The sequence below is a fragment of the Myripristis murdjan genome, chromosome 18, assembly GCF_902150065.1.
Source record: "Myripristis murdjan chromosome 18, fMyrMur1.1, whole genome shotgun sequence".
Lineage (NCBI taxonomy): Eukaryota > Metazoa > Chordata > Actinopteri > Holocentriformes > Holocentridae > Myripristis > Myripristis murdjan.
The window spans coordinates 27,311,733-27,325,468 of NC_043997.1; the positions used below are offsets into that span (position 1 = coordinate 27,311,733).

Consider the following 13,736-nt stretch of genomic DNA (forward strand, 5'->3'; position numbering starts at 1 on the left):
GTCTACATTACTGACCAGTCACACTGCTCATTTGGAACAAGTTTACATCAAATTACATTCAGGACAGAATACAAGTGCTGCTATTAAACAATAAGTCAAGCTTATAACTTACAACAAGCTTATAATATATATTTAATATATAACCCTAACCCTATGAATCTCAAAGCTATATTATATGGTATGGAGAAGTCTTCTTGTATTACAGTACATAATTATTGAAGTTTAACCACAGAACAAATATACAAACATAGTCAGCAGACAGAATAAATTAAGGTCTCCAAGGAACTTTTTTCTTATTTTATTTGGTTGCACTTGATTTCCTTCCCCTTTGTATTTCATTGGTCTCTTCCAAAATTGAATCATCCTCTCTTCGAGGTGGGCTGTCATACAGATTGGTTGAACTCTGCCATTCAGGGCTTTTATATAAGCTCTGCTGCCAGTCGCGCCAGCATAGCAAACTTAGCATGGCAATGACGGATGCAAGGATGCAACCCAGGATAAGGATCAAACGTTATTGTGTGGATGAAATAGATGATTATCATACTTCACAAGCTATTTTTAATTATTCCTCTGGGTAGACCAACCCATGCAGAATCAATGGCTTAAATGGATCAGTTCATCATTGCAAAATACAGCATGTTTGCTATCCTGCTCCTTGTCCATGTTGCCCCCTCAGGCAAAATAAACACTCAGCTGAGCATCCTAGTAATGAAGCAGCAGACAGAAAAGCCCTGAAAAGAGGAAATGAGGACACCATTTTGTAAGCTGGGACCTGAGTATGCTATAATACATCTGTTGTAAACTAGGCCTGTGCTGACTCAGGTAGTTTATCTGTTCTACTACTGACTGCTTGGGACCTTTAGGTTTAGACTAATATGAGTTTCTTGAATACTGCTGCCAAAATTAAGTATCTTTTCCTTTGACTATTTTCATTTGTCAAAATGACAAGTATTCCCTATTTTTTCAGGGAGGAATAACTTCTTAAACAGCATTTAGACCACCATGGCACACTGAAGGCATTCTAATGAATTTGTTTTAGGTAGGTTAGCTCCCTAGTTCAGGGTGAGGCATGCTTCTTTGTAGGTTTGACAGAGTGTTGAGTAAAATCTTTCCACACCACACTGGAGTGATCCCTCTGGTCAGCCTTCTACCATAACAAAAAATATTGATAAATACTTATTTACCATCTGATCATCTGATAATGCTGCATTGCAGTTAGACTGATATACAGACCTGGACTAGCTGTGATTAGGAAAGAATCCATGTTAGTAACAGACATAACTGACTTAGCCTGGCATTGGTTTCTGTTGTTCAGTCTGGGCTGTTTGGTTCAAACCAACTTGAAAAAGGGGTGGCAGCAATGTGTATACAAAAATGTGTAGCAGCTGATTCGGATCAACCATCTGTCTATCATTGGCCAACTCATCCCATCAGACAAATAAACCATATTCGTGGTATGACAGCATGAAAGCTAAAGAAATAACAGCACCTGTGATGGTGGAAGTGAGTGAGTGCATTAAAAATATTGCTTAATGTAATCATATTGGTATTTTGTTAACAGTATTTATAAGTCTTACTGTTTGTATAAGGAAAATCTATGCTGATGTCCTGTTGTTTCTATTTTCTAGTTAAGTGCATTGTAGCTTCTCGCTGTTGTCATCACCTAAGCCACACCCACAGCTCCTCAAAAGATGCTGTTTGGTACTTTGTGGCTTCCAGAAATGCTTCAGTTAGGGCATAGCAAGCTGGTTTTATGCTTCCGACTAAAATGAATTTGCAGTATAACCTGGTTTGGTGTAATTATCACTGACTGGCCATTTATTTAATAAACGGTTCAACATAGGCAATTTATTGGTCTAATCCGAGCACCTTAATTCATAGATCACACATTAACAAGGGCCATCGGCAGTGTCCTTATAACATTCCTGATGGCCTAGTTTTTCACTTGATAGTTTTATAACCTTGAGCTAACAGGTTCGATCCTTGCAACAGCCAAGACACTGCAGCCCTTCTGGCTCGCTGACTGTAAATTACTCTGTCTAAAAGAATTGGCTATGTGCCTGAAGTGTTAAATGTTAAACCTCTCCACCTTCCAATCACTGAGATGTAATAACTGGGAGAAACCACAAGAAGCGTATGGATCAAGGACGTTCACCCCCAGCGCCAAATTAAATTTAGCACAGTGGACAGCATAACCACAGTGTACTAATGAACTCCTTTTGTGTTTTTTGAACTTCTCAAAGTGCTCAACATATTAAGTAGCTCACTCATGTTGTTCACTACCAATTCCAGTACACACATACTTGTCTGCCATTCAAGATTGCACAAAATCTTGCTTCATTCCTGTGGGCAAGGAGGCTGTGTACGATCACAGGGACCTTCTTTATTTAGGCCCGGTCATTATCTAGTGTCCTCCAAGCCCATTAGCATTCCAGCCTTGGAGGCGGTACACAGTGGGGTCAGGGGGGCAGTGAAACCTGATAGGGTGTAAATAGTCCTGTCCTGGCAACAGTGGCACCGGTCATCTTGGTAAACAACAGTCACATGAAGTGGAAATCTCAGGCTTGGCGGAGGCTTCGTGGCATGTGGAGACACTTATTTGCCGTCAGCTTGTGTGGCAGGAATGATGTGAGCGCTGATCTCTTTAGCCCTCAAACATATTTTGAGCTTGTGTATTTGTACGTCTTTGTCCATCCAGCTGTAAAGCTTAACAGTTGGATGGGACAAAATGGCAAGAAGTGAACTGGAGAAGTTGTTACAGTCATGCACCAACAACCAGTTACACAACCTGGACAGTGACTTGTACACTAACACAGATGACATTCTTGGCAGGTCAAATATTATTTGACCAAAGTGTTTCCATTGCCAATTATCATCAAGTTCCTTTATCAACAAGTGTTTGATTATTGTAAATTTTTCATTCAGCCTTTCTAATCAGTACTGCACAATTTGCACAACAGTACTTCTAAACAGCTTTCTTTCCGTCTCTGTTCTTATGCATTGCACACCACCGTCATATATCCGACAAAGTGCTTTGATCTGCCTGGTGTGCTCAGTCAGACCTCTCAGCTCATCCTGGAACATGCTGACATCCACATGATTCCTTATCTTATCTGCTGGCTCTTGTTACCTTTGTCCTTTTCCATCCTTCTCCACTGTCCCCCAACCCCTGCACACTCCCTCCCACAAGCCATAATGCTATAATCCTGACCTTAGCAACATGACAGAGACCCGGACTGAGGACACAATCTGAGAGGGATTTGGTTGGTAGAGAAAGCAACAGGAGGACAGGAAGTTACTTACATGTTATTTCTGTTGCTCATATATCTATACCGCATTCACACTGTATCGTTATAACTGTACATATGAGCTCTCTGTTCAGAATAAATGTTCAGGTCTTCTCCTTGCTCATATTTACTGCTTGGAAATATTAAACCTATCCACCTTCCAATCATGCTTCCACATGATTTCTCCCACTTTGTCAAATAAGGTCACCAACATGGACGATTTTGACAAGCATGTTCATTATGGAAGTGTCACCAGTAATAATCTGTTATCGGTTCCTAGACTGTCTATGTAAGCGTTTATACACATTTATTCAGCTCATTCAGATGAGAGACAGTTTAATATGGACAGTGCACTACCAGTTTTCAATGGGAAGATTTGTAACGCTAAAGATGGTGGCTTTGTCAGCACAACGTGTTGTCAGCAAGAGTCCACCAATCATACTTTCAGGTTTACTCAACCACATAACTATTTTTATTAAAGGCCCCATGCTGTCCACTTTTCCAGGGTTTGATTTGAACTGTTGATCTCCCTGCAAGATGTATTTGTGGTTTAGAGTACCTGTGGTCTGCTAAATATAGTTTCACAGCTCCTCTCTCTTGCCTTTCTCCCAGAGCTCTGGCAGCACAAGAGAGAATCAGCATCTCTCCACTGATTGGCTGACTGTTTTCTGAGTGACATACGGTCGGGCAAATCACAGGCAACTTCCAAAAATGTTACCGTCTTGATGAGACAGAGACAAAAAAATCAGTTACTGGTCGCGGAGTTGATGTTGGTCCAGACAGTGTGGAGACAGCAGTGTGCTTTACCAACAGTGTCTTTGTGGAACCAGCATTGTATTGTGTCAGGCTGATAAAAGTCGGTGCTGAACAGACGAGCAAATGTGGACTAAACTCCTGCGGGACCTGGGAAAAAATGACCATCAGCCACTGGTCTGTAACGTGTGTTTCTTTTGGAAGAGTGTGCAGAGAAACATTAGCCTCCTTGCATCGGTCTATGGCGCAGCAGCGTTTCTTGGACATGTGGCTAACTTGTTAGCTTGTTACCTGGGGCTTTCTAGTTTAAGTGGGCGGAGTCGCCTTATGTGTGACATCACAAAAAGGAGGAAGTGCTTGTCTGCTCGTCTTAAAGGGATAGTTTCAAAGAACGCGCTGTGTGCATTTCTCCATTTATCACAGGTTTAATGCATGGGACAGGATTTATGTGGCCCCGAGACCGGCTATCATGAAAAAAACAACGAAAATTGCATTTTTCATGCCATGGGGCCTTTAATACATTTGCAATAATGTAATAATGTAACATTTCTGCATATAACTGTCAGCTCCCTCTTGTGGCTAGCTTGCATGACAGGACAAATTTAAGGGCCTGCTATAGGTCTTTATTGGCATTATCCCATCATCATATGTACAAACATCAATAAGTGGAATAAAGTTGTTTTTCTGTGACAAAGGTGTTATTCAAAAGAAACTTTAACATTCTCTATTGTTAACAATACAGCTACCCAAAGTCATTAAGGTAGTTGACAGAGTGTGTAGGTTCAGAATTGCTGTAAAAAGGTAGTGTAAGAACAGATTATATTAAATTATTATTTTATATGCTGTTAAGGTGTTTTCCATTTTGAGAATTGAATGCCTAATGTGATTTTTCTCTTGTGATGTAGTGTCTGTGCTGTATAGTATTTAGTGTTTTTTGAATGTATAAGTTGTCAAGTTTGTCATTTGCTGACAGATGGATTGTTGTACCCCTTAACATCAAGGACCACAATGGAAATAAGCTTTATCTCTGACAGTCTCTGAAACAACCTGCACCTGCAGTCCAAGTCCTGTGTTTATGTTTTTATTGTTGAATACAATCAGTCAGTCATAATGTATGCTAAAGTGTTGGCACGCTGATAGGACAGAATAATCTACCAAAGAAATGAATGTCATGCCAATTCCCTTGTCAAATGTTAGGCATTGTACTTAATTAAATGAACAGACAGACAAATAATCCATCCGGAGTGCTCCAGTGACAAACACTGCACAAAAAATGACAGAACAAAGATGTTTTGCTGACAGTACCATCTTCTAAGAGAGGACTCGGCTCTGTTTGAAGAGTGCAGATGACCTCTGCTATATCCGAAAATATCATGGTGAATGTTATCACTGAAAACGCTTTCTTTTCCTATGAAATGTTCATACCAGTTGTCTTTTTCATACCAGCCTGACAGAGTTCAGTTCTTAAGTCAGAGTTGTACCTCTGTTCATTCATGCACCATTTACCACCATCTATCCATCCATTATCCTGACCTAGAACCTGGACACAGACACAACTACATGCACAGACAGATATATGACACATGACAAAGTGGCAAAACAGAAACATTTGGGAATTTGTCTGGATGGATGTACATGTCCAAGATAGCACGTTCCCTAGTTACATCTATCAAAACACTGGACTGCACTGGATTTGAAAGTGCACTTGATCAGTTATCATCGGGGTGGCAGCTTAACTCCTTGGTCCACCTGCCACAGTGTCTGGTGGATGCCCAAATTTTAACAGCCACTCATTTTTTACCAGAGACTTTTTTCCCAGTAATTACATTTACGGTGGGAATTTTTTTGGGCTCACTGAGTGACTCCTGGTCCATAAAGGTTTGTGAAAGGCGTCCGCAAGGCATCTGATGTCAATCCAGCATCACTGATCTAATGTAATAAAAAAAAAAATAAATAAATAAATAAAAAAAATCTTCCAGTTCACAGGTAATTGTTTTTCACCGTTTTTCCAGTGTTTTTGAAAGAAACTGAGTGAATTTGCTCATGTCTCAGAGGGTTACATTCCCTCCAGTTATTTGTCCCTGTGACAAATGAATTTAACTATGCCTTATCTAAGACATAAATTTGGCAAAGCAAACACTTAAATTGTTGAAATTGTTGTTTTTCTCACTTCCCCTCTCATCCTTTTGCCACCTTTCATTCATTTCTTTTCTTATAGGTTTCTACATTGTTTGCTGCCGCCATCGTGTCTGGTGCACTACAAAAATCTTCCCACCACTTCAAATATTTACTTGCATTTGGCTGGTGGTGGCTAATTTCCCACCCTGATTATCATTAGTGATATTGTAGTAGGTAAATGAAAAGGTTTGTAAACTGTGACCTGCAGGCTATTATCATTGCAAGGCAAACAAACACCAATGTAATCTGAAATCAACTACATTTTACGATCCTTAATTCACCTTTCATCAGCTTGACACAAGTTACTAGTTTTAGTTACTAGTTTTATACAGGTTATTGATATGTACATATTAATGTCATATCAGCCTAAAATGGTGGCATACTCTATTCTGCCAATGAAGAGGTGGATAAACTGTGTTTCTGGTCAGTTTATCTGATCATTACCACTTTAAAGAGGTGGTGGATAGGTCCTAAGGAATCAATATGTTTGACGTTGCAACACCTTGAGGCACACACACCAGATCTGCACAGTCCACATATCACCTGCTCTGACAAGAAGACAGTCCTAGAAGATCAATCAAAACGGACCGTGGTGACTCTATTACCATAGTGGAAAGGTGGCCTGGCTGCCAGTTGATAATAGCAAATGGTTTTGATACATAGCAGACTTGTTTTCAGGTCTCAGTGCTCACATTACCCTCTCCAGCTCGCTGTGATTTCATGATTTTGATTAAATGACCCTTTTACTTTGTAGCTTTCTGGTGATTACTTTGTGAGTTGGGAATCCCGCTAGGAGCCATTTTGACAGTTAGTACTTTGTAAGGTAATTTCAGCGTGGCCAGCTGCGTGGTGCAGAATTGTTTGGCCATGGTTATGTTTGATGGCAAGGTCCCATGTAGATGTTAAAATGACACGTAAACCTAAATCAACAACGTTTGACCCAGAAACCATCTTGACCCTAATAGTCTTTTCAGACGGGGAGAAATTGACACACCTAAGTCATTCATTCTCAATGACAGGTGAGCGGGCGGGCAGGGAGGCGCGGGTAATCTGTCAGGCGAAGTGACAAGCAGGCACAATCCTGCAAACTGTTGTGGTCTCATGCACACACCCGCCTGCTGCCAGGTTTGATTTGTCTTTAACTTTTTTCCATGTGAAGACAAGAAGCTAACTAGCCAACTCATCTCCGCTCAGCTTACTTGTAAATGAGCTAACTGAACTAATTTGAAAGTTAGCAGCCTATTAAGAAAATACAGTACTGGCAGGGATACAGTAGTGCACAGAAGCTTAAGTCATGCTTACCTGCCTCGCTATTCACATGAGGAGAGCAAAGAGACCCTGCGTATCTAGTTGGGTGTGAAGGAGGACAGTCTCTTAACATCTGAAAAGACCATAAGAATGTAGGTCACGCAGATAGTTTTTAACTGCCAAGATTTATGAACAGCAATTATGGAAGAATAAATCAATAATTCAATATACTGTAATTATGCTATTTGCCTGTTTGCCTATTTGAAGATGCAACATATAGGCTATACCTGAAACTACAATGCACAGGGTTCGTATGGGTGTTGGAAATCCTTGAAAACACTTGAATTACAATGTGGTATTTTGAAGGTTTGAAAAGTGCTTGGGTTTTGAATAAAGTGCTTGAGACTGTTTAAAAACCTGTAAGTGCATTACTTTCATAGTAAATGGCTGGGTCGGTGACACACTTTGAAACTTGAAACTTTGATGCATTTTCCTTTTAATTTGTCTCCCTGCTGTATAATGCTCTCACTAAACATAATTTTGTTGTTCATAGCCACAATAGCATCTGATTGAATGTGATGAAGTGAAATAATCATGTTGAATAGCCATAAACAGTGAAAATGCTTGAAAAGTCCTTGATTTAAGAAAATGTGTAGGAACCCTGAATGCAAAATACTATATTTTAACATGATGTTCCTCTGCCTGAATGGCCTCATAAACATTAGTTAGAGAGACAGTTTACCTTTGTAGTCATGGAGATAATTCATGAGGAACAGCTTGTTGCACTTTAAGCCTTGTCATTTATTTGATGACCGTCTCGGTCCCAAAGGGGCCAAAGTCTTCTATGGATAAAATCCAGTGAATTGTTGTAGTGAAGAAGAAAATATTCTAGATTTGTCACGTAGGGCTGGAACAATAAATCGATAATGCAATATACTGCAATACTTTCTCTTGTGGTAAAATATCAATACATTTGTGCCAAGTATTTATGTTATAGATGATTGTTGTTTTAACTTAATATGCACAGATCCACATTAGAGTCCCTGTGAGGTGTATTTGTTTCCAGCCGTTAGGTGTTTTAACTTGAACTGTTCTGTCATGTTCATGTTGCAGGCGTTGTGCATATTAACACAGAAAAACACAACTGATTCCTGCATACTGAATTTTTTTTTTTTTTTTTTTAGCTTTTTCCAGAATGTTTTTTGTTCTTCAGTTACAGATGTATCGTAGCTGATTTTCTTACAACATATTGCATATTGCATTGCCTGTACCGTGATACCATTGTTATGGTGGGTAAAATATTGTGATAGTATTGTGAGTTACCCAGTGATTCCCATTCCTAATGTCACTGTTCTTGTTGGACGACTACCACTACTTACATGTATGTGTGCAATATGTTGTTAGCTATGTGTGATAATGGTCTGGTGGCTAGCCAAGCAGGCTTACGTTACGTTACTACTCTCCATTGAAGTGATGAATAATGAACCAGGGAGGTAACTGAAATCATGTTCAAATACAAACCGATAATCAGGTCTGTGTCAGAATCTGAAGTTGTATTTTGACCCTTAAATCATTCTTTAGGTTTGCCTAGAGCCTTGGAGAGAAAAATATCTCATTCAGCAGCATGCTGATTGACTTCTGAGTGAGACATTGAGCTTTCCCAGACTGACTAATGGGCATTGGTGTTTTAATGTGCTGTGATGCTGATTATAACTCAATAACACACCATGCTGATGAGCTGGTGTTTACGCTGCTTATGACCGTCTCGCCCTCTTGGGAACACTCTAGCACTGTTAAATTAGATTTCACCACATCACATTTGCATCACATAACAAATGCTAGTGCAGTAGATTAAAGAGGCGGTGTGGGTTGGTGTTACAACTGATATGAATGGGGCATGGTGTGGGACCATGGGGCACTGCCTGCCAGGACGTATGAGATGGATATAGGTTATGGGGGGGCATGGAGATGGATAGAGCTGTCAAAAGTGAGGGAAGAGCTGGAGGTGGTGTGTTTCTAATCCACCAACAGTGACTGTATGTGTCCCATATTAACCCATAACAGGACAAAATTCAATACCAAAGGAATCAGCAGTGATTTTGAATAAATTTAACCCAAGTCAACAGTGCAAAGTATTTCCTGTGAATGTGTTAAGTAACTTCCATCTGCTGTATATGTACAAATTTATTTTTAGCCAATTTTTGTATAGATTAAAAATGATATGATAAAATATGATAAAATATGATAAAAAACAAAAAACATTTGACTGATTTTAAATTGTCACTTTTACTCCTCTGCCTCACTTCATCCCTCTCTCTCTGTCCTCTGGGACAAAAGTCAGAGGAACTCATTCATCTCTTGAGTCTCAGAGTTAGAGGTAAAAAATAAGTGGCTGCTGTTTTATGGCAGAATAGTGACAGATGCTGCTTCACACAGACTGTCTGGCCTGCTGCTCCCTCTGAGACGAGTCCACATGGTGGCAAAACTATCCTTATTACTTGCTTCCGTGGGCTGCTAAACAAAAATACCGTATTTATATCAATTATATCTTCACTTCCATAGCAAAATATGTTCCAAAATAACACTTTTAAGTCCCCCTACCATTTTATTTTATTTTGTTTTATTTATTTATTTTTTAAAAAAATGCCTCTTTTCTTTTTATTGGTTTCCTGGAAAGAAGATCCAGCAGGAAGCTTCTGCAGGAAACTTCTGCATAGTAGCATCGCGCCGGGAGGGAATGTAAACATTGTTATTAGTGTTATAGCTAATTAGTTACTTGGCTATTAGCTTTATCCGTTTGATTCCAAGATGATCATAGGCCAAGCGCTTAGTTTTAAATTGCAACAACAGTTTTGGGGAAAAGGAGTGTTTGGTATATGATAAAGGAGTTCCAATTTGCTGCAAAAAAATTAACCTGTATTTAATTTTTGCCACTCTATGAGACATTGCTTCCTTCCACAAAGCTACTAGATGGTCTGTTTTATGCTATAGATGCTATGTGGCCAAATGCTTCTCTGACCACCTCTGAAGTTGGTTTTAGTCATCACTGCACTACTGTCTCTTGAAATACATATTCTGCTGTGCTTACAGAACAGATAGCTTTTCTGTTGGATCTTGGTCCTGAGTGAGTGAGTGATCAAAGTTACATGATTGCTCAGCCAACCAAGGATGTCGGCCGCATGTTGGCCACGTGTTGGACTTTCCCCATTGGCTGTTGCTCTTTCATAATGAATCAGCGCTGCAGCTTACGCTTCGCGGCATGGCCACAACAAGACGGACTTAAAATGGCTGCTTCACATGAATAAGATTAGTGTAACTAAGAGATTCACTGAAAAAACATATATATATTTTGCATCATTTGATTATCAACATGACACAACTCTCACAAGTCTTGCTTTTTTATTAAGTGTATGTAACACACCAAATTGGTCCAATAAGTGTTGTCTTGGTGTTTTGGGTAACAATATAGATAAAGCTTTCACTCAGGTGACAGGTGTCACTGGACAGAGGAGCACAAAAATGTTTTTTTGACAGCCACACAAGGTGATTATGCATTGTTGTATTAGTGAAATGTTTGGCTTTGTGGAGATTTATGAACAGCGGTTATGGATTCTTACACACTGAAGCCCATTAACGGTGAGCACTAAATATTCCATCAAATACAAAAGGCACAAATTGGACTCTGTTATTTCACTAGAAATGGTGCCAAAAGGGTCAGTTATAGTCTGCCTAATGCAGCCCCTCAGTGGCTTTAAGTTTAGGCTTAGCCACTACAGGCACTATGTAACTATATAATAATCATGGTTTGAAAACTGCTGTCCAGTACAGTAGCCACATTCTAAATGTAGTCATGATCCAGCCATATACTAGGTTTTGACCTAGTCTTGTTATTTTAGATGTATAGCTAGCACACCCAAATAAACAGGACTCCAGAATGAACACTCAGTCCCAATGGTGTCCCACAGGGTGCCTCCTGTGGACTCTACAAGTCTGGTGGCGATAGTGGGCTCTGGGCCGAGGGAGGGGTTTGTGATGAGGGCTAGCTGACCAGCTGCAGAGGAAATTACTTATTGACTGAGTGCCTCTATTTAAACTTCATCCTGATGCCTGGCCTGATGCCTGGGTCATTGAATCAGTGCTGGGTCACTGAAAAAACTAGGGAGAGCCAATGATCCTCAATTCAACTCCATTTTGTTGTTCAGAGGCATAGAGGAAGACAGGAGACTGTCAGTAAATCAAAGTTTGTTTGGCTGTCAGATGGTTAGGTTCTACAGCATGGAGAGACTGGCTCAGCTGGGGCTCTGTCTTAAATTTCATGCCGCTAAATGTTTTGCAAGCATTACACAATATTAGCTCACAGAGTTGGTAATGTGTTCACAGTATTTGTGCATCCCTACTGCAGGCATTATAGCAGAATATTATATGAGCTTTCAGACATATAACTGTTCAAATACTGGAGTTCACGTCTTGCAGCAGTACCATAACTGGGTCTTGGTGATTCAAAACATAAAAAAGAAGGTATTTGATTGTAAATTAACCTTTGTTGAAGGGATAGTTTACCCATTTTAAAAGATTTAATGCTATTTCACTTCCCCCCAGCTGTTATATAGGACAGTAGTGGTGCTATCTTCCTCTCATTGTTACTGAGTGCTGGATGCTCCAAATGCTAACTGTTAGCCTCCTGCCATTGAGGTGGACTTCCCCCCAGCTAACATTAAAAGTAACTGTGAGCCTGGACAGACATGACGTAAACTGCAACTTGCCAAGTGCATGGAGGAATACAGCTGCCAGGTTATCATTCCAGCTTATATTCATCAGTGTATTTGGAACAAATTGCCAAGAAATCTTAAGCTACAGAGCTACAGTATGCAGTTTTAAGAGGGTATTTGCTCCTAAATTTTTTGTTAGTGACACTGAGGATAGGATCAGTTTTTCGTTATATTATATAGTAACCTCTGACCTAGCTGGTCTGAAAGTAACTCCATTCAAGGAACTGGATTACACACTGTGGCCAGCAACAGATCACCTTTTTGAATGCACGCACGCACGCACGCACGCACGCACGCACACACACACACACACACACACACACACACACTATTTATAACTTCATACCCAGGATTGGCCCTGCTCCATGACAGCATAACATGGCACAACATCTAACTAACTTGCTAACTTTGATAGCCAGCATTTAATATTTATTTCAGTCCTCTACATGAAATAATGGAGGACAGCCAGGAAAGAGAGCTATGTGGCAATGAGTGAGTAATGAACCTGGAGGAGGTGCACCCATCCCCTTCTCCTGTCTCCCATTTTCTGTTGGTTTGCTGCAGTTTGCTGCTTGGCCTTGACTTTTCTTTCTCCCTCCTTTTTTTTTCTTTCCAGAATGGTCTTAATGCACTGCACCTGGCAGCCAAGGAAGGCCACGTGGACCTGGTCCAGGAGCTGCTGGAGCGAGGGTCAGCAGTGGACTCAGCCACAAAGGTAGGAAGCCTTATTATAACCCCTGGGCCTTATTTTTCTCTACTAGGGGTGAACTATTAAACAAAATATTATCGATAGAGGGAATCCCTCTTAGAGATGAACGACTCTCCAGAAATCTCATCGTCACTGTTTCAGGAAACAGGTAAAGCGGTAATGAGAGGTTCAATCATATCATAGTCACCACACACAAAAAAGCAACAGGAATCAAACATCTAACAAACCAACATATCATTACTCCCTCTGATCAAATACAAAATGACCTGAAAAACTTAAAACTCAGCTGGAGACTACCATACACAAAAAACACAGTTCCTCATCCAACAACTCTAAAATGAAAAAAGAGAACGCACTTACCCTGTCAATATGCAGTTCTACAGGTAATATTACCCAAAACCTACAGGAACTAAATAATGTCTTTCATAAATTTTGTAGCACCCTATACTGCTCAGATCATGAACCCAGCCAATTAGAAATACATTCATTTCTGAATAACCTGAAATTACCTACACTACCTATAGAATAAGCAAACATTTTAGATGCACCCATCACCACTGAAAAACTTCATGAAGCCCTTAAAAAATGCCAACCAATAAATCACCTGGATCTGATGGACTTCCAGCCAAATATTACAAACATTTCTGGGACATTTTATCACCACTATTTTATAAAGTAACTACTGAAATTAAAGCTAACTCCTCCATACCCACTCACAAACACCGCTTTCATGACATTCCTAATAAAACCTAATAGGGACCCAGATGATTTATTATTATACCTACAAAATCC

At 40.0% G+C, this 13,736-nt stretch overlaps 1 protein-coding gene across 1 annotated transcript in view; it reads left to right on the forward strand.

Annotated features, from left to right (window-relative positions):
* The window catches only part of ank2b (ankyrin 2b, neuronal), a 119,903-nt gene that overhangs the window by 13,223 nt on the left and 92,944 nt on the right, over positions 1 to 13,736 (forward strand). The window contains 1 exon segment of the mRNA XM_030075794.1: positions 12,852 to 12,950. Within this exon segment, the coding sequence (XP_029931654.1) occupies positions 12,852 to 12,950 (99 nt within the window).